The sequence below is a fragment of the Anser brachyrhynchus genome, assembly GCF_964034855.1.
Source record: "Anser brachyrhynchus genome assembly, chromosome: 1".
In the NCBI taxonomy this organism is placed as follows: Eukaryota; Metazoa; Chordata; class Aves; order Anseriformes; family Anatidae; genus Anser; species Anser brachyrhynchus.
The window spans coordinates 105,994,063-106,020,979 of NC_137694.1; the positions used below are offsets into that span (position 1 = coordinate 105,994,063).

The window sequence follows — 26,917 nt, forward strand, 5'->3', positions numbered from 1 at the left end:
TACTTGTTATTGCTAATCTGTGCTACATCTGTTGCCTTTTAAAAGTCTCTGGGATCAATAAACATTAGAAACCTCCAGGCTGAAACATGTCACAAATGCTTAGACAAATTTATATACAATTTATTTTTACTTTGCTTTACTGCACAGATGAGAAAAGACAAAACAGGTTGAAAACTTTCTCTCTGCTGCATTTGCTCACTCCTCACCTTCTCATTTGCCTTTTGAATCTGGGAGGTTGTCACCAAGCTCACAGAGCCAAAGAATGATTTTGGAATTCTACATTTGGGACACTCAGTAATGGAAGGGACTTGCTGTTCCTGGTGTGCTTGTTCTTATGGCTGCTGTTCTGTAACTATAAGATTAAAGGAAAAGCTTTAGTCCTTTGGACTTGATTTTTTTCATAGAAGACAGTAACAGTAACATAAAAATAAGTTACATATTAAAAAGTCCAAGAGAGTTTGATAGATATAAGAGCAAAAGTATTCTGTAGGGTGTGAATATGATTCTGGAAGAATTATTATAAGATCCTTTGGCATATAGAAAAAACTTCATCTTCTCTGTGTACTTTTATTATGCCCAACTAGGGACATAGTTCTAATAAAAATTATGTTCATTAGGGTTTTAAAATAGTCATATCTGAATTGCCTTTGATTAGCTACAAATTCTGTGATAATGTTTCTATTAACTTCTTATTTTTTAGGTCTCTTTGAAATATCCACTGTAGAGAGAGGTGTTGTTAGCCTGTTCGGTGTGAAAAGTGCTCTCTTCATTGCAATGAACAACAAGGGGAAGCTGTATGGAACGGTGAGTACAAGTGCAAATAATTTTAATAATTAAAATAAATAATTCAAGACTTAAACAAAAACTGCAAAGGTCCTGAGTTTTGGTGTTTTGTTTGTTTGTTTGTTAGTTTTTTATTTTTTCCTCTTGAAAATCTCTACTTTCAAGCAGAGAACAGAGCCTTTCAATTACAGGGAATGTACCCGGCCTGGAGTCATCAGTGTTATTCAGTGCAACAAGTGTTGTGTCTGTTGGTGGACTGTTATTTTAAAGCTTTCCAATAACACTGTACAGAAAGCACCCTAGGAAAATGAATGCATTTTGCAAATAGTACAGATTAATTAGATAGCTTCTTCTAAGGGCTCAGCACTGCAAACGTTGTAGTAAGAATGAATCCTGCTGATACCAACACTTCATTACACTTAAAATGAAAGGGTGTGCTTTGGAAAAACTGCTAGAACCTAAAGTGTGTGTGTGTAACAATGTGCTCCTGTATGCGCATACGTGAGCGTGTAAGAGAGAGAGAATTAGAGCTATATCAGTGCTAGCTGCTGTTAGTAAAATCATGACAACATGCCTCTCCCTACTACAAACAAACACAGCATGGAGAATAAATAGGAACTCTACCCTACAGAGCCCACATATGTGACTGGGGCTATTTTAAGGATCAGTTTTGTGGGATCAGTCCCAAAGAGCGAAGAAACAGTAATAGCTATTAACAATGGTATGCAAGTCATACTGAAACATCATCACCATCATCCTCATCTAGAAAGTGCTAGCAATGCTTTTTAAATGCAATTTAATCTCTGAGACCTGAGCAAGGCGTCCTCAGTCTCAACGCTGAGTAGAAAAGGCACCTGTTAGGAAGCTCGTTTGAGAGTCTGGCTCTGGGCAATAAGCAAACCAGCCCATCTCACAATAATGAATGATACTGACAGAACTCATCTTTTTTTTTTTTTTGTCAAGAAACAATAAAGTCAGTTCCTTTGAAACAGCTGTAATTTCAACAAAGCATTTCACTGCTTAATAAAATACCAAATGTTGTGAAGGACACATAGCCATTACTAATCTGGCTGTTTCCTGCTCACACAGATAATGGTAGTGGGGCATCTTAAGGTTCCACTCTTGGAATATTAGTTCACTCATGTCTGATTTCAAGCACCTAGAATTGCCAGAAGCCCAAATGCTTTGCTTAGCTAGGTCTTTCTAAAGAAATCCAGAGCTCCTTTGGATTATATTTTACAGTTTCTGTTCAATCTTGTTTATTTTCAAAGACATTTTTAAATGCTGAAATAGACGTGCATTCCCCCTTGCACAATGCAATGCCCTGAGTTAAACTCTTATAAACTTTGAATTGTTTTATTACAAAGATGCCCAAGTAGAACTGCACTGGTGGTGTCTCATATACCAGACATTTGATGTCAGAGAATTATTCAGCTTTCTTTTTTAATTTCCTTGGTGCTCTGCATTTGTATCCTGCTTATCCTGTCACTTTCTCTCCCAGATAACTCTATTTCCTTGGATTGAAGTGACACCATATGAAGATAACTTAAACTGTTTTCCTGGCTTAGAAGCTGGAACATCATATCTCACTAACAGATAAATATAACATCACTAAAGGTGTAACAAAATATAGCATCACTAATGATGTAACAAAAAAGAAGGTTTGGTGCTAATCAAAGGCTTTTTTCAAATGCCTTATTCAAACAACCAGTTCTCCCTGAACACTGCTGTTTGTGAGAGAACTGAATGTTTTGACAGGCAGCATATAATTCTTTCATAAATGACAGGACCTCTTGCAGGGGGGAGGTATGAAATAAAGCTACATCAATTGGGCAAAAGGGCATGATGATGACAAATTATTGCTTACAAAGAAAATGGAGACATCCATGATTTATGATGAATTAACTTGATCTGTCACAGGAAGTCCACAGTTCATTATCTGGACAGGTGGTATCTGAGTTCATCTGACACCAAACTAGCACTGCGGAGGGAGATTTATTGTTGGATGCAGACACTACGGCACCACCTGTTGCACACTGTAACATGCTCTTCTTCGGTAAAAATGCTAGTAAGAAAAGTGACTTGGGTCTTCCCAAAATACTTATTACAACTGCTTTGCTCTTCCTTGCACCACCCCCCTCCCTCCTTCCCCACCCCCCCCCCCCCCCGCTCCTTCCTATTCTATAGGCTGTTTTCCAAGATGAATGCAAATTCAAAGAAACCTTGCTGCCCAATAACTACAATGCATATGAATCAAATGCTTACCACGGTGCTTATATAGCACTCAGCAAACATGGGAGAGTGAAGAGAGGAAATAAAGTTTCTCCAGCTATGACAGTGACCCACTTTTTACCAAGAATATGAACATGAACAAAGCAGAAGACTTAATCCCAGGAAAAACTCTTTCATTTTGCACATGGGAATAATCTCCCAGGTAAAGTATTTATACTGTTCATTGAAAAAAAATCTATATGTGTATATTTGGGAAAATTATTTGTACTAGGTTCATCATATGGCATATGTAATATTATGCTGCTTCTCTTCTACTCTGTACAAATTTTACATGGCTGTGTGCCTCCTTTGGTGCTGAACAGAGAAAAATGCAAGTTGGAGTGCAAAGAGAAAAAATATTAGGAAGATATAGAATGGCTGTGATAATTATCTAATCAACCATTGATTATTTACTAGTTAATATTAATTACCTCAGATAAAAACCCTACATGGTGAGTTGTTTACATATCATGGGCCAAACCATCAGATGAATTTGCTTCACCAGAACTTCGAGCAGTTTACTCCATCTGAATATCTGCCTGCACCTCCCCTTCTACACTTGTGTACACTTGTGTCCTGTCTTGTGAAGTCCTCAGACTATTTTGACCATGATGGTGCCCATTCCACAACTGTTTCCACACAAGCAAATTGCCTACCCCCAGAGTCCCTCTTTCTCTGAAGGAATTCTGCAGGACCTCCTCACATGGGCTTGTTGGCAAAATTAAGACCTACAATCAATTTCCCTTGGGAAGGGCCATGGGCTATATCAGAGATGGGTCCCAAATACAAAATGCATCAGGAGATTAGGATGTTGAATGCCACCCATGTGGCATTTTGTGAGCTACTTAAGTTTAGACCTACCTCCAATATAGAAGTGTATATCTTTAATATAAATATATATATAGACATGGTATGTGTGTTTGTGTATCTAAGTAATTACATACTTTTAACGCATCAGTCATCCCAGTCTCTAGATGCCCAGGTGCTCTGATATGCATACACATATACAATCATAAATATTTAACAGCAATGTTTTCACTTTTAGCTGTACCATAGTTATCTCTTAAGAACTGAAACCAGTCTGCAGGATGCATTATTTAATTGTATAATATAAGATGTATGGAATTCATGAAAGCTTCCATCAAAGGGTTATTGTAGAAAATGTCTCTGTTTTGAATTCAATTCTATTTACTGCTTTAAGTATATTTGGTTCTTTTCTATGATACCTCACTGAGGTACCAAGTACAGAGGAAGAAAGAATTTTTGTAAGCACACATTCCAATGTTGGTGCAGAGGAATTTAAACTATAATTAGAATTTCTGTCAATTGCAAAGCATCACATTCAAAGACATCGTGGCAAGCTATATGAAATATTCTCCAAATCTCTCCTAGAAGCCATACAAATGGTGCATAACCTTGCCTTACTATTTTGACAACCTTTTTCCATACCACGATTCTGTGTCTTTGAAAGAGTATTTTAAGATGTCCAAAGTCAATAGTCACTATAAATGTCAGTTACCAGAAGCCTTGGGATTCCTGCATTGATGGCGTGCTCCTAAATTTGAAACTAGATTCAATGCAATGTCAGAGCATGAGCATTTTCAGCATAGATGGACCATGCTGCTGCAGAAGTGAACATCTGAGTGCAAGATAATATCCCATGTGCAGCCAAAATGTGACTATGTCCAGCCTTGACATGCCATTCTATTTGCAGGGGGTGTCTATTCATAATGAATTTGAGCCTTCTGACATGTAAGAAAAACACTGTTCAGGGCCAGATCCTCAGATGGAGTAAAGCAGCCAAACTGGACTATCGGTTTATAGCTGCAGAAGATTTGGCCCAAAGAGTGTGCCTACAAGGGTGCATCTGCAGCCATACTTTCTGACTTATTGTCAAGACAACTGTTTTGTGGACATAATACAATTTTCCACTACTTTTGTGTAATTTATACTTGAATTTATTTTTCTTAAATGTAAGTGGTGATCACAGTGTAAAGGAAGAGTAAAAAGAATGGAACACTGCTTACATTACACTAAGGGGACATTTTGGATATGGCAAAGGGTAGGAGTTACACTTAATTTTCTGGTCTTGCAGTATGTAGAAAGAAGCCAAGTTGGCACCTGTTGTTCATCTACAATGTGTGCAGCAGTTTGCTTTGGGAAAAAAATCATTTTAAGAGAAAAAGTAGGATGTTTTGAGTGGGGAGATTGCCCCAAAGAAAAGTTTGGTTGATATCAGACAGTTACACTGACATAGAATCCCTAATAGTGTTGATAGGCAGACCACAGCTGTATTGAAATACATTAGCTGACAATCTGTATTCTTGTGTTATATTCCTAATTGTCTTCTGAAATGAAATTTGAAGAAGGGTGGAAGAGTGCATGGACATAGAAGAAATCATAGTTTGAATGCTGACACATTTGTTTCTGATTACAGCTTACACCAGTGTCATTAGGTTAGGACGAAGTCTGTTCCCTCTTAAACCAACACAGTTTGAATTAATTTGTTGTTGGCAGTACTGATAAGTAACAGGATAGCTGGCATAAAAAGATGAGAATCAGACTCACTGACTCCGTTTTATGCATACTGGTCAACAACAAAAAAAACATAGACCAGGTCACAAGAAGTCTGTTTAGACGCGGCAAGCTGAGCTGAACTTGTTCTGAAGAACTGCAGACCCCCGTGGATGCAGTTTTGGTCGGCATTTGGAAATTCTCACCATTCACTCTGCTGAGTTACTCTACACCACTGCTTTGTCCATATTACGTATCCAGATCATAACGCCAGATCAACACTGAAGTCAACACTGAAACCATAAAAAGTTCTGCAGCGTCAGTAGCCATGATTAATACAAGAATGAACGATGACATTGTCAGGTGTGGTAACTGGCAGGAAGCCCCTCCAGCACAACTAGTGTGGTACTGCAGCATTGTGCAGTTTTAGGCTAGTTGGATGTGACTTTGACAGAGGTTCTTCTTCAGTGAATGCTTGGCTACGTTCACTAGAGGAGTTAAGATGTCTGCTGACACATTGCAGTGCATGTGCAAGCAGTCTAGGGGCAGCCCACAATAGCAGAATTCACTGTGGTAGAATTCAAGAATTTACACAGCCTCAAAAATAGCAGGACTCTGTTCTTCCTCTTGCTCAATTAGCTAAATTCCGCCTCCTTCCTCTGTTGTCATTTTCATGGAAGGAGGGCTTAGAAAGACCACCACTCACTTTAGACACTTCAGAATAAGTTTATTGAGCTGGTACAGAAGAAAAAAAAATCATAAGCTGAATTTGCATCATATGGAAGTTATAGAGAGAATATGGGCATGATCTGGCAAACTCAAGCAAGGCTATCTTCAAAAGAACAGTTCCATGGGTATGTGACTACGTAAAGACAAACTCATGAAAGTAAAACAATTTCCCAAGTCAGAGCTAAGAAACCAATTTCCGACAGTTTTTTTTGGTGGTCCCTTTCAAAGCATATGTCATCTCAGAGTGCATTAGCACAAAGCCATGAAATGAGCTGCAAACTTTGAAAGTATTGTTATGAATTCACCACGTGTGCCTTTGTGGCTTAGATTTTGCACATGATGTTCTCCCAGGGACTTGAAACCTATTTTCAAAGTTTCTTCCACCACAGGCAAAGCCCATGATAATTTAAGACCTAATCCACCTCTGTTAGAAAATAGCCTTTACTGCCACTGCATCATGCTCTTAAATAATCCATTTTTCCCTAAACAGGCAGAGATATGGACATTCATACACAGTGGAAAAGCAGAGTAATTTATGTATACCTCACTAAATATTGCAATTCCAAAATTTTATTTGCACAGTAAAATGGTGCCAAAGTTCTCACATTATTTTTTGTCACAAAAATATACCTCATATTCTGACTCAATATGGGCTCATAATTGAGACTGTAAATTTGCAAGAAACACAAAACTTTTCCAATCAATTGTTTGTGAAATTGCTTCTATTTTTATATGTATGTGCTGCGCACAATAGTTTAATGTATTCATAAAATAAAGTTTTATACATTTTTGGAAGTGTTTTGACTCCAAATCCATCTAACATTTGTGGGTTTTGTTGTTGTTGTCATTTTTATTTTTGTTTGGTTTGTTTTTGTTTTTTTGTGTGTTTCTTTTTTTTCTCCCTTACTTCAGAGCTGCCATATTCAAACAGAGAAACAAAACACACAGTTTTAATTCACCTCTAGAACCAGAGAACATATTTGTACACTTAAAATTGTGTTAAAATTTTGTATTCTTCAGACTTCATCCCTTGGAAGGCATAAGGAAATCATTCTTGTTGAGGAGAAGTTTCACAGAAGAGAAGGAAAATAAAACTCTAATCTGACTAAAGATGAGCTATCATATTCACCTGTCTAAATTCCCATGCTTTTTTTCCTGGGGAGGGTCTAGTGCTACTCTCTTGTTGTTAAAGCTCTTCAGTATATCCTTTACTTCATTAAATAAGGAAGAATCTTTTATTATTATTGTTATTATTATTATTATTATATTTTACTATTTTATTTTATTATTTTATTTTATTTTATTTTATTTTATTTTATTTTATTTTATTTTATTTTATTTTATTTTATTTTATTTTATTTTATTTTATTTTATTTTATTTTATTTTTACTGCTTGCTTGGAATTAATTTGGGAGGGCAACTTCCTGCAGCCACCTCTGAAGGTTTTTGGCCTCACTATCCCTCAAATCTGGGCACATGTTTCAGTGATTTGGTAAGTTTCAATTATTTGCTAAGATTACTCTCCCTCCCTACCCTGCCATGTTGTCATTTAATCAGCTTTTCATTCAGTTAAATGAAGAGGCATACATTTCCCAGTCTGGGAACTGGCACTAAGATATTAGAGATCAATAGCTGGGAATCTGCTGCCTGCTTTTTAGTTCAAATGCACTGTTTAATCCTTAGCCAGCATGGTATAGAATCACAGAATCACAGAATGGGTTGGGTTGGAAGGGACCTTAAAGACCATCCAGTTCCAACCCCCCTGCCGTGGGCAGGGACACCTCCCACCAGACCAGGTTGCTCAAAGCCCCACCCAGCCTGGCCTTGAACACCTCCAGGGATGGGGCATTCACAACCTCTCTGGGCAACCTGTTCCAGTGCCTCGCCACTCTCTGAGTAAAGAATTTCCTCTGAACATCAAATATAAATGTTCCCTCTTTTAGTTTAAAACCACTCCCCCTTGTCCTGTCAATGCTCAATCAAAAATTTTGCTCTCCACCTTCTTTATAAGCCCCCTTTGAGTACTGAAATGCTGCAATGTGGTCATCCTGGAGCTTTCTCTTCTCCAGGCAGAAAAGATCCAGCTCTCTCAACCTTTCTTCACAGCAGAGGTACTCCAGCCCTCTGATCATCTTTGCGGCCCTCCTCTGGACCCACTCTAACAGCTCCACATTCTTCTTGTGCTGGGGCCCCCAACCCTGGACGCAGCACTCCCAAGTGGGGCCTCACGAGGGCAGAGCAGAGGGGGACAATGCCCTCCCTCGACCTGCTGGCCACTCCTCTGTTGATGCAGCCTAGGATGCAGTTGGTCTTCTGGGCTGCAAGCACACACTGCTGGCTCATGTTGAGCCTTTTTTGTCCACCAGAACCCCCAAGTCCTTCTCTGCAGGGCTGCTCTCAAGGAGTTCTTCACCCAGTTTGCACTCATGTTGGGATTGCCCCAACCCATGTGCAGCACCTTGCACTTGGACTTGTTGAAGGTTCACGGGGGTGCACTTCTCAAGCTTGTCCAGGTCCCTTTGGATGGCATCCCTTCCTTCTGTTGCATTGTCTGCACCACTCAGCTTGGTGTCATCTGCAGACTTGCTGAGGGTGCACTCAATCCCATCGTCCATGTCACTGATAAAGATATTAAAGAGCACCGGTCCCAGGACAGACTCCTGAGGAATACTGCTTGTCACCGGCCTCCTCCTGGACATAGAGCCATTGACCACCACTCTCTGGGTGCAGCCTTCAAGCCTATCCTTATCCACTGAATGGTCCAACCATCAAATCCATCTCTCTCCAATTTGGAGATGAGCATGTCATGTGGGACCATGTCAAAGGCCTTACAGAAATCCAGGTAGATGACATCAGCTGGTCTTCCTTTGTTATCTGATGCAGTCACTCCATCATAGAAGACCACTGAAGGTATCATAGAGTGGCCAAGTCTTCAAGGTTCTGCTTGCTGATCGACCTTCCTCAGGAGCCTGAGAACATCAGCACCAGCACTCTCACTAAACGGCATTCCTGCATTTGTATTTTGGCTGCATACACTCCCATGCAATAGATCCCTTTGCATACAAATATTCATAAATTTCTTGCACATTGTTGCTTAGTGCATGTGCTGAATTTCACCTGTGGGAGGACTACGTTTCGCAGGTGGATTAAGCAACGCTTCTGTCTGCTACTGTAGTGCCTTGTTAACAGCTCTGAATGCCAGTTGCTGTAGGCAGAAGTTGGAACAGAAAAATCTACAAAGCTGACATGAAGTAACTGAAAACAACAGGACAAACCAACCTAGTCCCAGCAAAAAGAAAATTCAAAGACCTGGTAAGGAGTTCATCTGCAGAGGCTAGGGAAAAGCTACATATGGCCAGCTCATGAGACAGCACCTCACAGCACCTCATAAATAGGCTAGTTTCAGCTCCTGTATCACACTTTGCCTTTTGAAATGTGAAGCTGGTTAGAAACACCTAGATGAGTGCCTTGGTGCCCAGGGAGGCAGAGATGGGTCTGGTGGTCCCTTATCCTCGTGTGCTATCATCTCAGGTGCCAAAAAATCTGCAGGGAATTTTTCTGGGGAAAAAAAAAAAAAAAAAAAAGATGACTAAGCCCCAAATCCCTATGAAGAGTAGGGAAAAAAAAAAAAAAAAAAGCTACTCTACTCCACTTACATCATTTTATTCCTTCTCCAGATCATTTGAAATGTATTTCTGTATCTGTTCCTATGGGTACGCCTATGACACTGAATGTTTGTCAGGGAAGGAGAAGTTTTAACAGACAAGGACAAATGTAATTGAAAGAGAAAAATTAATCAAATGGCTTATAAAGTGTGCCTCTCTGAGCTCCTTGCACTAATTCTGGCCCACTAGCCTCTTCTTCCCTCCAATTCTTTTTCTTTGACCTGTCACTGAAAATATGACTGCTTATCTGAAATGTCTCTTCCTGCAGGCAGAGCAGAGCAGAGTCTCCCAGTATGTCTCTTCGCTCTCCCTCTCCCCCAAGTCACGCTGCCTTCAGCGTCCCCTGGCCTGAAGCCACTGGCAGAGGCTCATAATCTGCCCATTTACTTGGACTTTGTCTTCTCTGATGTCCCACCCTCTATATGAGGCAGCAGGTGCTGTTTTCATTAGCTTCATGACCCTGTGTTGTCAGTAGTTCCTGACTGACAGAAGTTCACACTGTGAGCAGCGCGGGTGAGAACAGAGAGCACTGCACCTTCCTGAAGCCAGCTAAATTTGCTCAGCCATGGTAGCGATATCTAAAAGTAAACAGACCTAAATATATATGAAAGAGCAGGAAATATTTCCTACTCTATGAAAGCTCAGGTTTATATAGGTGTTGCCCTGGAAACATCCTGGTCATTGAATCGGAGATATTTAAACTGGAAGGAACTGCTGGAGGACTCCACTCAACCTCGAGCTCAAAGCAAGACCAACTTCAGAGCTAGGGGAGGTTTCATCAGGAAGCATCCCCTCTATCCACCATCTCCAACAGCCTCTGTGATAGCCTCATTATTCATTAGCTTCTGGATAGCACATCTACAGAGTTCAATCACAGAGAAATGTCTCAAAGGGGTCATCAGTGCTGCTCATGCTTTGCTGGAAGCCACTCTCAGGGCTGGCAGCATCTCCCTATCAGGTCTTGACACAAGCCACATCTGGCCTGTACATCAAGCAGAAAATAGCTTTCCTACTGGAACTCACTCTTACCAACACAAATTGCTGCAGAAATTGTCTGAAGGCTTCAGTCCCCTGAAGATAAAAAAAATTCAGAGCTTTCTGACAACTCAGGGATGCAAGGCTGCCTCAGTTGTAGGTACACAAGATTTAGAGGAGGACACGGGTACATCAACTGCCTGGCTTCAGCACACCTCCAACTCACTTTCAGAGAAAATAGCAGCAGCAGTGCTATTGCAATATATGCGTGCCACGTAACACCTATGGAGACAGGCAGAAAGTCTGACCTCCTGAGCCTGATTACTGCATTCTTTTTATTGGCGGTTATTATTATTGCCCTCTGGTGGCTATTCTGTTATTTAGCAGTGAGATGTCAGAGACCAGGCGTAGGTTCTGTACCATGAGCCTGGACACAGGAGAAAAGGAAGCTAGGACCTCCCGGACTGGCCTTCAGCGTATCAGCATCTGTTGCATCCATGTACAGGAAAGTCAAAATTTTAACTGGGATGCAACAGAACATGGTATTTGGGATTCAGGTATCTTATTGATGAATGACTTTTCATAACACAAGACGTGTAAATTGATCATGAAAACTACTTTTTCTCTATTTTTTCTAACATGATGATTTACCAAGGTTTTTGCAGATGTGAAGCCTGATCCTACACATCAAAAGCAATGCCAGAAGGTACAGTTTAAAAGACATAAAATGACAAGGTTGATTGTACACCCCTGGTGTCCCAGAAGATACCTGTGACAGGAAATACCGTTTAGCAGCATGGAGCACCTTCAGGAGGAAAGCACAATACATCATCCTTTTCCAAATTATATTGAAGGCAGAAATTTGAAAGCATATTGAGAAAACATTTCCTTCCATTATCTCACTGAGCACATTATTTAACATAGTGCTGTGGGGCCATAAGTGTTCACGATAGATACAGTGTCCATCTGCTACCAGAGACGCTCTTTGCATCACAAGGAGCCCCAGGGAAGATGTTGATGCTCCGAATGCCAGGGGGCAGTGTGCCACCTGCAGAAACGACAACTTGAGGAAAAAAAAAAAAAAAGAAAACAAAAAACAGGAGGGGTCACTCCTACACTTAGAAACAATTATTTTGAAGTACGCTGTTAAGAAATATACCAAGCAGAGATTTATCTCGCCAGTAAAATTTATAACGTCATAGAAAAGTTAGCCACTTCTCTACCAACTACTGAGCCAGACCAATTTTTTTTCTAGAATAGTGACAGGTACTGTAGTTTCACACTATAGAGTCCAGTAGAGTTTCGTACTGTAGTTTCATACTGTAGAGTTCCATAAAAATATGTAACTAGATCTTTTGCTCAAGGAATAAAAATATACTTTCAATTTAAACTTTCCAATAAGATATTTATTTTCTTTAAAACACATGAATGGGTACATTGGAAAGATGATACCTGAAAACATTTTGATTTTCAAAAGTTTTCAGACTTTTTTTTTTTTCAGATCAAGAAATTTTATGGCAGAAAACAAAGTTTCATTTAATAGTTTCATATTTTCTCTGTTGTACAAAAAAAAAAAAAAAAAAAAAAAAAAACCACCAAATTTAAACCATAGATACGTGAGATATTTTAGTGCTTACCCTTTTTGTTTTGGTTTGGCTGTTGTTGTTGTTTTAAAAGTGAATCCGACAGGAAGTGACAGACTGTTGCAACTTGCTCAGAGAGGTTGTGGAATTTCTTCACTTGGAGATTTTCAAAAGCTACCAGGACATGGTCCTGGGCACCCTGCTCTAGGTGACCCTGCCTGAGCAGGGGTTGGGCCAGATGAACTCCAGGGGTCCCTGCCAACCTCAGCCGTTTTGTGATTCTGTGAGTCTGTGACAGTCTGAGAGGAAAGGGCCAGGATGAACTCTCTTACCTGAGCTTACCTATGCTGCTATAATCAAGGTAGGAAGCAGGTCCAGGCTTGCCTGGTGTACTTAATCTAAGCCCACAGTACAGCCTCTGTGAGTTTCTGCACAGGATCCCAGCACTGATCCTAGGAGCAGGATAAGAGGCTGGAATGCAATCCTGAAATCCCATGGGACCTGCCTAGTTGCTTCCTGGTCCTCTTTTCCTTCTCAGTTAATCTTGCTGTACAAGTCCGGAGACTCAAGTCAAGGGAGTCTCAGAGTCTCCAGCTGTTCTGAAGAGCCTGTCTTCTAGGAACCACAATGAGAAACCAAAGCAAAGGTGAGAGCTAGACCCAGTTTCTCACAGATCAAGAAAGTCCTGCACAGGCAACAGGATTCCTTGAGTCTGCTGTGGGTCAGCTAAACTCAGCCTTGCAAATGTGCCTGCCACCAGAACACACACAGGGTGTCAGGACAAGGGAAAGACTATTGCTGTGGCCTACCTAGACTTTGGTAAGGTTTTTGTCATCATTTCCCATAGCATTCTCCTAAAGAAGCTGGCAGGTCAAGGCTTGGGTGGGTGTATGCTTTGTTGGGTTAAAAACTGGCTGGGTAGCCAGGCCCAAAGACTTGTGGTAAATGGAGTTAAATCCAGCTGGAGGCCAGTCACTAGTGGTGTCCCCCAGGGCTCAGTACTAGGGCCAGTTCTCTTCAATATCTTTAGCAATGATCTAGAATAGATGACAGAGGCTCAGGGGAGACTTACTGCACTTTACAATTACCTTAAAGAAGAGTGTAGCAAGGTAAAGATCAGGCTCTTCTCCCAAGCAACAAGTGATAGGACAAGACAAAATGGTTTCCTGTTGTGCCAGGGGAGGTTTAGGTTGAATATTAGGAGAAATGTCTTCACTGAAAGGGTTGTGCAGCATTGGAACAGGCTGCCCAGGGAAAAGGTTGAGTCACCATCCCTGGACGTCTTCAAAAAACATGTAGATGTAGAACTTAGTAACATGATTTAGTGGTGGACTTTTCACTACTAGATTAAAAGTTGCACTACATGATCTTAGAGGTGTTTTCCAACCTGAATGATTCTATGATTCTGGGCATACCTTGTCAGAACTAGGTTAGGACTGCCCACTCAATGGTCTTGCTGCCTGGTGAGGCTGGCAGGATCAGTCTTCATCTCCTACCTAGTCACAACAGCAGAGCTTAGGATGAGAGAAACGCATCACACACTGCATGTCTGAACTGCCCCAGCAGAGTGCTCATCTTCAGCTCAGCCATGGCACCCACTGATCTTTACCCCAGTCATGGGCTGACTTCCCAGCCTGGCCTTAGCACAGCACTGTCGCCACATGGACCTGCCTGGATTTCACTGGACCTGATTCTGATGGGAAGATCAGGTCTAGGTCCCAGACCTTTCTTGTCACCATGATGTCTTGTGATCTGGGCTTTTGTCTGGGCCTGGCCACCATCTCTGTGTCTGCTCTATGCCCCAGCTTGGGTACTGTGGGACAGCTGCTGGCTGGTGAGGCCTTGACTTGCTATGCCTGTGATTTATTATATTATATTATATTATATTATATTATATTATATTATATTATATTATATTATATTATATTATTTTATTTTATTTTATTTTATTTTATTTTATTTTATTTTATTTTATTTTATTTTATTTTATTTTATTTTATTTTATTTTATTTTTTCCTCTCAGCTCTCATCTCCTCTTCCCCTAGAGAGCAGACCCAGCCCACAGTGGTCCCTGACACTTGTTTACCACAGTGACTTCTAGTGAGTGATCTACAGAAAAGAGATGTGCTTCGTTCTTTTAAACTGGTGGTAGTGTCCTAGCAGGATTCTATGCCAGATGCTTCAGAGAAAAGAAATTTCCTTCTTAGTATCTTCTGATGATGCATTTGGCAAAGTATCCAGTGTTCCACACAACAGAAAAAGCATTTTCCAGATACTCCGTGCCACACACATGCACAGACATATGAGACACAAATGTAAAAGCTGGATTGAGATACATCACCATCATTCTAAAAAACAATGTTTCTGCAGAAATTAGCAGTATTAGAGAGATTACCATGAATTTTCACAACTCTGTACAAATTGCATTTCTGGTTCCAAAAATGGAGGAGAAAGACAACTCTGGGAGAAGGTCCGTCATGGAGATTTGTAGTTGAAGAGGCAACAGGGAAAGGTTTATAGTATTCTGGAGTAGCCTTTGCGAGATCTAAATGGTGTATGACAACTACCTCAGCCATCTATTTTTCACATACTAACAATATCATTTCTGTCTTCTGTATATTGCCCCTCAAGTACTGAAACTCCAACTAGATTTCAGCCCTTTCCTTCTCCAGGCCAAACAAATCCAGCTCTAACAGCCTGTCCTTGTGTATCATTCTCCAGTCCACTTAAATTTTAGTGGATCTTCGCTGTATGTGCTCCCATCTGTTAACATTTCTCTTGCAACATGGAGCCCCAAACCAGACACCGTTTTAGACGTGGCCTCACAAAAGGGAAATAAACACTTCCTTCAATCTGTTGGTTATGCTTTTTCTAATGCAACCCAATATGCCATTGTTTTTTTAATGGTTGGGTTGATAGTCTTGCTTAAACTAAGGAGTCTCAGAGGGTATGGGCTGGTAAAGGCAGAGAGTCTATAAACTGGGGATTCCCCCTCCAGCCTCTCAAGGGAATCACCAGACATTCATTTAAGACAGTTCAGTGCAGGAGCATGACAATGGGGTGAGGTTAGTGTCTGGATTTCATAAGGCAATTTGCAAACAGAAATTAAACTGTTGTGAAACAATCCAGTCCCCATGAGGGTTAGCAACGATCTGCTCTGCTCCCACCGTTGCTAAGGAAAGCAGAGGATCTTTGACAGAAATTTGCAGGCCGTGATCTTTCAGTGACTCAAGAATGCTGGTCAGTAATGGCCATGTAACAAGCTATGCTCAAAAAAGGAAAACAAACGAACAAACAAACAAACAAACAAAAAACCAGCCTCAAATCTCTTTTGCATTTCCTTTTTTTCTTTTTTTTTTTTTTATTCTCTACCCACCCCCACCCCTAGTTTTACTTGTGTCATTTGCTGAATGTTCTGCATCAGTTTAATCAAAGAAGGACAGAATTACGTCCCAGGTATTTAACTAAGGAGGACTTTGTTCTTTGGGAAAATGACCCAAGTGCAAACTCTTGTGCCTCAGGTTTGGAGTCACAAATGACTCAGCAGAAGCAAAGAGGATATTTGGTTTCCTTGCCAGAATACAAGACTGAAAGAAGAAATAAGAATCTCTTCTGGGTTGGGTAACTGAGGAAGAGAGTGAGGATAAGACAAGCAGTGTGGGAATCTCTAGGTTTATTACACATAATGTAAACTGGATGTACATTTAATTGCAGTGACCAATCCTGGCTGATGAAAGAGCTGTCACTGGAAAAAAATCCTAAAAACAAACAACTAAGTATGCAGCCACAAGCAGAGAGTTCTTTTTTTCTCTGCAGCCAACCTCTGCATCCAGCTCAACCCAAAAGCATGTTTGTTTTGGAAGCCATAGTCTGCTGAAAAGAGTTTGGCCAAAATCCAAGGGGCGAATAAGTCCAGATGAGCTGAACAAGCTGTGCCCTTGGATCATGAGAAGAACATATTATTCAATCCTTTATTGCATGCATGCATATAATTCGTTATTTTTTGTTACAAGGTGTGGAGTAAAATGCCTTGATTGGGTCTAAATTTCTGTCCCCTAACTCAACTGTTTACAGTCCTGAATTTTACTGTGTGCTTGTGATTTCATGGGCCAGAAATCATAGTACTAGAATAGCTCCTCCAAGGACAATACAACCATACCAACTTACGTCAGATGAGAAATCATTAGGGATAATGTATAAAACAACAAAGTTGTTTGCAGTTATATTTTTGCAGGGCTGCCTGGATAAAAGCACTTAACTTTCTCTTAAATATTCCTTAGGAGAACTGATATATTCTGAGTCATTCCAGGTGATCAGAGCCTGTTTTTTTCTGGGGTTACTCCATCTGTGACATGATCCAGAGCTCACCAGGCCAATAAAAATCCTCCAGTTTATTCAATGGACAAGAGATGTGCTGCTAAAATATATAGAAGGTAGTTATGATAGCTAGCATAGGTGTCATTCAGTGAGATCATCATCTTTTTTCAAAAGCATTTTAAGTATCTCAGTTATCCAGTGAGGAACAAGTTAGCTTACATTTACCCCAGGGTCAAAATACAAGCAGGGCACTTGACAGATCCTTACCCTACCTTGGCTCTTGGCAATGTTTCCATGCAGCCAGGCCTTCAGATCTCAGGCTGAGCTGATGGGAATAACAAGTAGCACAAGCAGAATCTTTGACTCTAACCTCATGATCTTGCCTGGCTTGATCCAGAGACCCTTATTGTGAAATGTTAAGTACTTCTGCACTTTAATATAAACATGTAGCTAACCCTATGCAAAAGTGCTAAATCCTGGTGCTAAATGAACAGCAATGTTAGGAAACTTTAAGTAAACCAAAGATTTTTTCCCAAAACAAAAAAATCTGTCAGCCTATCTTTAGCTTCTATGCAGCACAGTACATTAGGGGATGAATGCATGAACTGATTTTCTTGTTGAGACTGCATATCTGGATCTTTAGTATTCCTGAGGCCCTAGAAGCAAGCACACAAGAAGACTGAATATACTTCTCTAGATGAGACACACTACCTAGATAGGCAGGTCAGCAATACTGGATGTGCCAGTAAAAGACAAACTGTACTATAGGGCAAATTTCAGAATCAGAGAATTCAGAGAGAGAAGCTGCGGACTGTCCATGGCAACTCACCAAAACACAACACATTGCAAAGAAAATGACATGTATGGGACATGTATTGTGGATTTTAATGAAAAACTTGCAGATTTCAAAAGAAAACAAGGGTAATATTGAATATAATTTATTTTTCACAACCCTATAACAGTCAACATGCAGGTCTAAAAGCCCCTTGGGTTATTGTGAAATTTCTTTTGTTTGAAATTTCTTATGTATATTTGTATTCTGCGCAACTTCAATTTTTTGTTGAGCTGGTCATCAGCTGACATCAAAGTGCTAACTTGAGTTAATTTCCATCCTTTTTAAAGTTTCCATCCTTTAAGTTCATTTTCATCACTTTCCCCAGAAGTGAAGTCAGAGAGGTGAATGAACCATGGAGCAAAGGGTCTTGAAGGGACCACTGTGTCAGACACACAGTCATGTTTGGGCTAGGCAAGTGGGCTACTCAGCCTCTGACATGTAAAAAGGTTCACTGGGGCAAAGGAAAAGATAACAAAAGCAAAAAAAGAGTATTAAAAAAATAAAATAAATAATTAAAAAAAAAAAAAAAAAACACGTTACATTTCTAAGTTTAAAAAACATATCAGCCAGCAATTCTTTGTTTTTGGAAAACAGAGCAGTTTGGTGAGAGGCCAAAACTTCAATAAAGATGATAAAAACCAGCTTGCTTTTATTCTTTGAAACAGAATACATTTCCCAACCAGCCCTGGCATGACACTAGACCATGCCAGCTGAAAAAATGGCTAAAGATCAGCAGGGGGCAGGTGCAGGATCAGTGTCCCAGCAGCTGATGAACCTCTGCATCCAGGGCACCAAGTTCCTCCTCGCCAGCAGCATGATGAGAAGGCAACATGAAGAAATATTGTGGTTGTAGAGAGGTGTAAATCTACCTGTAAAGTCATTCTGTGATTTAAAGCCCAAATCAGGACAGCGTTCAAGACACATCTTTGACAGATTTCCATCCAACCTAATTAGTCCTTGCCTATGTGCTGCTGATGTGCACTTTCCCAGTAAAAAATTGAAGTCACTATTATACATCTTTTCCTGCTGTTCATGAAGTTGGATCTTCATGTTGCTTTAAAGGAGTCTAAAGCTGTATATTAGTCTTGCAGTAGCTTGTGAAGCCTTTCTATTTTCCCTGCATTAGAAATACTGGGTACAAGAGCAATGATTTGCTCAGTCATGACTTTCATCAATTACTGCTCAGGTTTTCAGATTCAGAAATAACTCTTAAAACTTATACAAAAAATAAAAAATAAAAATGTTTCTTAAACCAGCATTTAGTTTCAAAGAGATCCCACTAAAAATATGTCTCAGAGCTAAAGAACAACACACGGAACTGTGCTGAAGCAATTCTAACCAAATCAGTCGCATGCCATGTCATCACTGTCACACAGCAGAAAGGCCCTTGGCTGACAATGAGGTTGTCTACGTATTTTGTCTTTTGACAGTTTCAGGGTCTCCCCCCTCCCTCTTAGCATTTTCCAGTCATTTATTTGACCTAAGCCTTTCCATCTCTTCTTCCAGAATGCAGAATCAATGGAATGGAACCCCTGAACCAAAGAGACTGATGTAAGTTTAGAACTAGGTTAGAACACAATTTATTGTCTACTCTCGTCTTCTTTATAACAAAGGAAAATTATCCTATTATTTGAAGCTGTCATTAAATGTCATGGCATACATTAGCATACCCAATGTCACAGAATCACAAAAAGATTTAGGTGGGAAGGGGACACTGGAGCTTTCTAGTCCAGCCCAAGATCACAGTATGGTGAGTTGCCAAGCTGAATCAGGTCACTTAGGACCTTGCCCAGACAACTTTTGAATATCTCCAGGGTTGTGGGCTACAGCCTCTCTGGGCATCTGCTCCAGTGCTGCATCACTCTTACGGGAAGAATTTTGAATTTCTCTCCAAGTGAAATTTCCATTTTTGCAACTTCTGTAGTATATTTTACCATAATAGACTGAAACTTAATGGATTTTAATGTGCAGTTTTTGTACAGAAATTGTCCATTAAAAAGGACTGTTAGAGAAGACCATTTGAAAAAAAAAAAAAAAAAAAAAAAGCATTATTCATGGATATCATTGGGATCCATTAATTTACTTTTTTTTTTTTTTCCCAAACCAAATTAAAAATTACATTGTGTGTTCTGTTCCTGGTTTATTTAGTTTTGATTCCTCCTCTTTTCAGTACCTAATGCTACTTGGTTCGGTTTGCAACCACTACTCAAAAATGCTTTATAGTTGCATTTCAAATTTGTTTGTCAAAATCTTTTGCAATATCAGTTTTTCTTCTAAATTTTGAGAGGATCTTGTTTGCTTCTTGACATCTGAAACCAAACTGATGCTAGATAGGTCCATTTTTAAAATGTTAGCCGTTCTTCCGGAAAAAAAATATAAATCAGAACCTTCATAATCACTAAAACTCAGGTGCAAATCTGTAGAGATAAAGTGGTGAGTTTGGGCTGTCCAGACACTACCTTCAGCTATGTCTAGATCAAATATCATTGCTGTAAAGCTGAAACCTTAAGGCTTGTGAATAGTGTGCTGATTTTTTTCCTCCCCAAAACAGGTTTAGAAACAAAATAAGAAATTATCATTAAAAAAAAAAAAAACACTTTTAAAACTTTTGCTTCTGCTTATAAGGCTGCCATCTCCATCCTTCCTGGCCCCATGTGCAAGAGTATGCATTTCTCAAGTGTAAACTTGTATTGCAGCTGAGAATCCAAATGCTCTTCAAAGACAACAAAAAGTTTGCTGTGCTAGCAAACTGCATTTTATAACATTGGACTCCAACTTAAGTGACAGCAACCCCAATAGGTTTTTACAACAGAGACGAGTTCACACCTCAAAGCAAGTATCCAGAAAACTGAGTTATCTACTTCATGTGTGCTGATATGCAGGGGGAAAAAAAATAATAATAATCCTTGACCAGTTTAATAACAACACTATTTCAGTAGCATTTGGCTATGAGGATCTGAATTCAATTTAGCATCCGTAATCAAACACTGTGATAACAGCATCAAGCAACAAAGCCCTTCAGCCCTGAGCACCCAAATGCTTTTATATCAAGTATGGAAAATGGCACAGGAAAAGGAGGATTCTCCATGGGCGCATTTCTATTTATACTGATTTTGTTTCCAGTACTAAGAAGAATGGAAGTGAAAGCCAACAGCCTTTGGGGGCAAAACATTTCACAAAGAGCTCAGTGCTAGCCTTTAAACTATTGTGTATCCAAAAGGAGCCCTTTGGAGGCTGCTGTGTATGTTTTTGCTCCCCAGTAGATGAAAGGGAGGCTATTGTATTATCTGGGGGGGGGGGGGGGGGGGGGGGCTAGGGGGGGGGAAGGTGGGGGATGGGGGAGTTATAATTAAGCTTAAAAACTGCGTATCTCAAAGACAGCTTTATTACTCCTCCAGCCACGTCTCACACCTCAGCTCCTCACTGCCTCCTTGCCAGCGACAGCCAGCCCAGTTTGCACCCACGGGTGAGCTCTTTTGACCACCTGTGCAGGTCCCACAGCCCATGGCACTCTGCTGTCTTGTCTCACATGTACAAAGCTCTGCTCCAGCTTTGCTTGGGATTCCTGGACTGCTCAGGCTTTCTTGGCTGAGCATTACTGCCTGGAGTACTCAACTACTCCAGAACATGTATTTAGTTAAGTTGGAGTAGTAGAGAATATAGGAAATAACGAAGATGTATCCTGGGAAGAAATGAACGTGAAGTGAAACAAGGGATGGACAGATGTTTCAGTTTCTTACTGCTGGTCATGAGCGTTTTGTTTTATAGAGGGTGGTCTGAACTGAAGATAAGTATTCAGACTAGGAAGCGAGTAAGAGCAACCATCCAAGGACACTCAGTGGAAGCATGCAGAGATCTCCATGTGAGAGCTCAAAATGACTTAGCTGTCTAGTTTTGAGGAGAAAAAACACCCAAGAGCTACTACAAGTATGTGTGTCAGAACAACATTAACTTGAAAGACTTTCACTGCTATGGTACTTTATATGAAATTACAAGGTGCACACTGAGGAATCAAAATACATATCTTTAGTAAATATATATATTATATATATATATATATATGTATTTCAAGCCACAGGTTATCAGAAGTTACTACCACAAGACACTGGGAAAGGACACCTAGACCTAGTTCGGCCACCTGTGTCCTTCAAGCAGATCACCTCAGAGTTTGCTCTTGTAGAAAGAGCAGCAGGTCCTGCAGCCAAATATGAAAAGAGGTCTGTCTTTGTGCTCTCTGCCTTCTCCTTCTCGGTGTACCCCCTCACACTTGTACTGCTCACTTTGAACACTTGCCTCCCACATATTCCCGTTCTGGGGCTCACCCTCAAATCCCTACCAACTTTTCTCATGTCTCTCACCCTAGGCCAAGTCCATCCTCTCATCTACCTACCACCTGGAATATTAGCTGGGTTGGTTGTGCCCAGGTGCTGACCTGAGGTTCAGAAGCAGGTCCCTGCATACGGAAGGGTCTTCCCACCCCCAAAGGAACAGATACCACAGCCTGAGAGACTCCATTTCAGGAACTGGAAGCATCTCGTTGGAAATGGAGAGTATCAGCAGCTGTCGTTTCAGACTGGGACCACTCTCTATCCTGCAATACCTAAGAAAATTCAGACCCTTTAAAATGACAGAAACACTCTCTGTTCAGAAAACACAACCTTTTAGGGACTCGTTCTGCTTTGACTGGGAGCTCTGCCAATGATTTCAGCTGGGGGAGGAATGAGGCCCTTCATTTCAGTCAGTTAGAGTAAAACAGCACAAACAGCATCACAAATGCCCATCTGGGATGTTTACAGACTGGGAAGTCTGATTTCTTATTGACCTCCTCCTCAGAATATAGTGAAGTACTGGGGCTTTCTGCTTCTGACCATCTTTGTAGCATTACATTTTGAAAACCCATAATCTCTAAAGCCACTGGTAAAAATCTACCTCCCTTTGGGAACTGTGAATGAGAGCTGAAAGCTTATGCCAGCCTTCCGTCTAACTGGAAAGAAAAGAGGCTAGAGGAAAAAACAGGCACTCCTCATGAAGACCATATATCCTGCATCATGTGGACACAGGCATCAAAGAAGCTGCTCCAGAGCTTCAGACGCACGTGACTTAGCACTTCCGCAACTGGAAACGGATTTCGAAAACGTCTGCTATGTAGAGAAAAGGTTGAGGGGAAAAAATAGAAGAGCCAAGACAATATATTTGGAAGTACATGGCAGAAACTGCTAGTACACGCTGTGGTCCCAGACCCAGTGGGCTGTGCTTACTTCTTTTGTTTCACGTAGGTGAAGATGGCCAGGATGTTTGCTTTAGTCGTGGGCAGTGTGACAAGAATGGGATGTCCAAATAAGGTCCCTCAGGATGTGTTTAACAATGCTGGGTAAAGTCTGTGGCGAAGGCTCATGCATACACATACTCACAGAGCATCCACTGTACATACTGTCGACTTGGTGCGTCATTATTCCTAGAATAACTACTACAGAGGCACTCCACCCTTGTACTTTCAATGCTGAAGATGTGATTGTCCCAGAGCCAGTTATTACAGTGATTTTAGGAAGAGGAGGGAGGGAAAAGAGGCCCCAGTTTTTCTCACCTTTTTGAAGTGATGCAATGTAAATAAAAGTGTTAAAAGCAGAGGTAGTTTCAAATCTGTCAACTCAAACTCCCTTGCAATCTTTGAAACAGCAGAGAGCAAGAGGCTTTCTGAGGCCATCTGAGATACCTGGGAACTGCGGGGGCAATTCCTGCCCAGCCTCACACACTCACCACGTGGCTCCTAGCTAGGGGCACAGGCTGACTGTGAATAGGGATGGTCAACATCCCTCTGTCCCTAGACAGCCAGAGTTCTGCAAAGGGACAAGCCACACACCTGTTTAAATAAGGGTCAATATGCTTTATTAAGCAACAGTGCTACAGGTGCTCCTACGTGATCAAGGTAGTCTAGCACTGTGAGGGAACATGCCTCTTTACTTATAGGAGAGTCCCGGAAGGCAACCACATTATGTTGATTTTTTTAAAAAGCTTCTTTTTAATGTGAAAATTTTTGATGGTGCATAAAGTACTTCCAAGGTGTCTGGAAAAGGTAACTGAGAGCAAATAATTTGTAGTAACTTAAATTTGTAATAAAAAGCTTGCCTTTCCCCTGAAAGTCCTCTGCAGTTGACTGAAGCGATAAACAATAAAGGAAAGGAGTTACTTCGGTAGCAGCTGTAGAAGAGATGACACACAGCTGCTGAGATCAGGGTTTTATAGAGTTGAACACATAAATTTTGATTAAAAAAAAAAATACGTAAGGCTGAAACACGACATCGTTAAGCTAGGGGGAAGTCAGAGTTTAGGATGCTCCCATGAACCTAACAGACTTCCCTTTGCCTACAGTCTTGTGTATAATTTACTTAAATTACAGAACTTTCCACCACACATTTACTTTACTCAGGATGGAAAGTTATCTTGTTCATTTACAGATATCCAGTGTTTTCTGTCCACTGTTTGCTGCATGTGCTGGTGTCGCGCTTAGAGCACACTTTGTACCGGTGAGGCACTCAGGCGTTACAGCTGAGGCACATAGCACAGTCAAACCCGTGCTGCCTCTGCAGGAAGGAGGCAGTAGGAGCAGGCCTGGGGTGAAGGCATGGCAGAGGGAAGGAGGAGAAAGGGACCCAGTAAGGTGCTGAGCATCAACAATTTTCTCAAACACCTGCAAGCCGAGCCCTGCTGTTTTCATCCCTTCTCTTTAATCTTGCTCTGAAGTGAGAATTTCCTCACTTTATCTTAGTGGTCCCCAGCATCCATGATGGCTGGTACCTTGGGATGTCAGCGTCTCCTGACTGCCCTTGCAGGATGCTTCCAAGGAAAGCCCTGTGCCACCCAACACTGGCTGTGTAGCATCCCTGCAGTGAGGAGTAGAAAGCACGATGTGGCCATCCTCATGGTAGAAACGACTGCGTTTTGTTCTAAGGCATATGCCAGCCCTGTTCTTTCCCACCAGCACACCCTAAGCTCCACATGTGCTCTTTCCCACCAGCACACCCTAAGCTCCACATGAGCTCACGATGTTGTTTTCAGAGCACCCACTTTCCTTCCCATCTGCATAAAAGTGTAGGCTCCTCAGAGCAGGGACTAGCCTATTGACATGACTGAACAAAACTTAACACTAGCTGAATTATTCAGTTGGATTAAAGAAGCAGCTCAAGAAGAACAGCAGTCCTAAGTTTGCTGAAGTGTTTTTGGTCTTCAAATTCAGTTCCATTTTTTCTCTCCTCTAGAACTAGAAAAATCTAAGACTGAAGCTAATTCTGTAGGCATTGACAAAAGCTGTCTTGGTTGGTCAAACATCTCAGAACAATACAGAGAGCTAAAAAAGCAATATCAATATATGTGGTGGAAGTTGCACAAATATTGTTACTACTGGTATAACAGCATAATGATAAAAGAGAAATAAGGTGGTTAGTACTTCTAACAGATGCAGCTGAAAAATCAAGCAAACAGGTGAATGGGTAGGAGAAGTTAAGCAGCATACCAAAAGAAAAAATAAACAAATCAACCAGGAATAAAAAAGCACAAACCTCTGACAGTGTACATTGATAGGTCTAAAACAGAAATGTCAATGAAAAGGCAAAACCTACATTATCACCCTCGAAAGTAGAGAGTTTAATATATTCACTTTAGCCCAGCAGCTAATACACAACTCAGCCAATTCAGGGGTTTTGCTGACTCTATAAGAAGCTTTTGAAAATGCCTAACAATTTAAGCATATGAAAGAACTCTTCGCTTCTTTGAGACATTGAAAAAAAGAATCAGGTTCTCACAACTGCTGTGTGCTACCACAGGGCTTGAATACATTTTTTAAAGTCCTGAGAACCGTTTCTCTGTAGCTAAGACACTAGAGAGAGATCAGATGAGTGCATGATGGTAAACACAGGAAGACTTCACGATGAATATGAAATATCAAACCACAAAAAGTGCATTAACAAAAAAATCACAAAAATTTCCAAGAGGACACAGGATCCTATATGTGCCTCTTGTGGAAAATCTTGCAACTACTTCTGAAGTATCCGTATCCACATGTCCATGGTAGTCTAATGAAAGGGAGGAAAAGGCAAACGAACAAACAAAAAATACTTTTGTTTGAATGCTGGACTGAAAAGCTTCAGTAGATAATTTCAACACTGAACAGATGCGTCACTTTAAAAAGTGGGGGAAAAAAAAAACATACAAAACACCTCCTTTCCTTCTAAGCTATTTTTTCAATTAAGATGGCAAAGCATTTCAGATGTTATAATCAGTGAAAGATTTGTAGCCTAGATTGCCTCTCAGTGAAGACAGTTTTGTCAATCTACTCAGCTTAAGACCCTTATACACTTTGACCCTTATACACTTTGGCTAAAAAATGCTGTCATTTACACAGGTGTATATACAATGATGCAAGCCTCTAGATTTACACAGGTGTGACAGAAGTATTTGGCAGAAGTATTTTGCTGATTAAAAAAAAAAAATCACATCAACCTTTACAGTTGTATCAAGCTATAACGTATTCTGTGATGATGGCACTGCTCCACAGGTTCTTCATGGAACTAAAATTTTTGCACACTGTGTCTAACTAAAGAGTAACTCACTGATATCTGTGCTTGGAATTAGTGAACTTAAGACTGCTACACTTAAAATCCTCGGGTTTCCTTTAAAAAAGTGACCAATTTATTGTTTAGTACTCTTTTCAGTTCTATATTCATTTTAAAAAGAAATCTAAACACTGCCTAGTTTCGTGACCTGTTATTCCTATCATCATTGTTTTACCTGTATACCCAGTTTCCCATTAGTACAGCATTTTTTTACAATAAACAGAACCATATATTTTTTAATCAGAAAATTTTTTTGTAAAACCACAGTACGCTGGCAGGACAACTGAAAAGCAAGTTTAATATCTTGGAGTGTTTTTTAACATTGCTTTACATTTATTACTTTTCAGTTTGGTCATGTCTCTAAGTAGTTCTTCCAAGCTTTCTTGCCGTACCTGAAGTAATAAAAATGTGACAATATGAATGATTTTAGTTTTGATTCAGATCTGAGATCTTCTGGCCATACTAACCAATATGGCTCTATAAAAGACTGCCAGCTAGATTTGCAATGCAGGTTCTTGAAGATTCTAAGTGTTTTGCAGCTAATTTTTAATTAGTTTTGCAGCTAATGTTTGGCCAACTTCAAATTAATTAGGTGACTCAAATAGGAGAAATAAAAGGGAGAGTTTATTTGAAATG

The 26,917-nt window shown here is 40.4% G+C and overlaps 1 protein-coding gene across 3 annotated transcripts in view; it reads left to right on the forward strand.

Moving 5' to 3' along the window:
• Nucleotides 1-7,092, forward strand: part of FGF6 (fibroblast growth factor 6) — a 31,350-nt gene extending 24,258 nt beyond the window's left edge. The window contains exons 2-4 of one of the 3 annotated variants that reach the window (XR_013942596.1): nt 701-804; nt 2,971-3,217; nt 4,769-7,092. Coding sequence is in view for 2 of the 3 variants with exons in the window: in XM_080570988.1 (XP_080427114.1) it covers nt 701-804; nt 2,971-3,147 (281 nt within the window). In the remaining variant the exon portion in view is untranslated. The other 2 variants (XM_080570988.1, XM_080570989.1) reach the window with 2 other exon arrangements.
• Nucleotides 7,093-26,917: the final 19,825 nt, after the last annotated feature.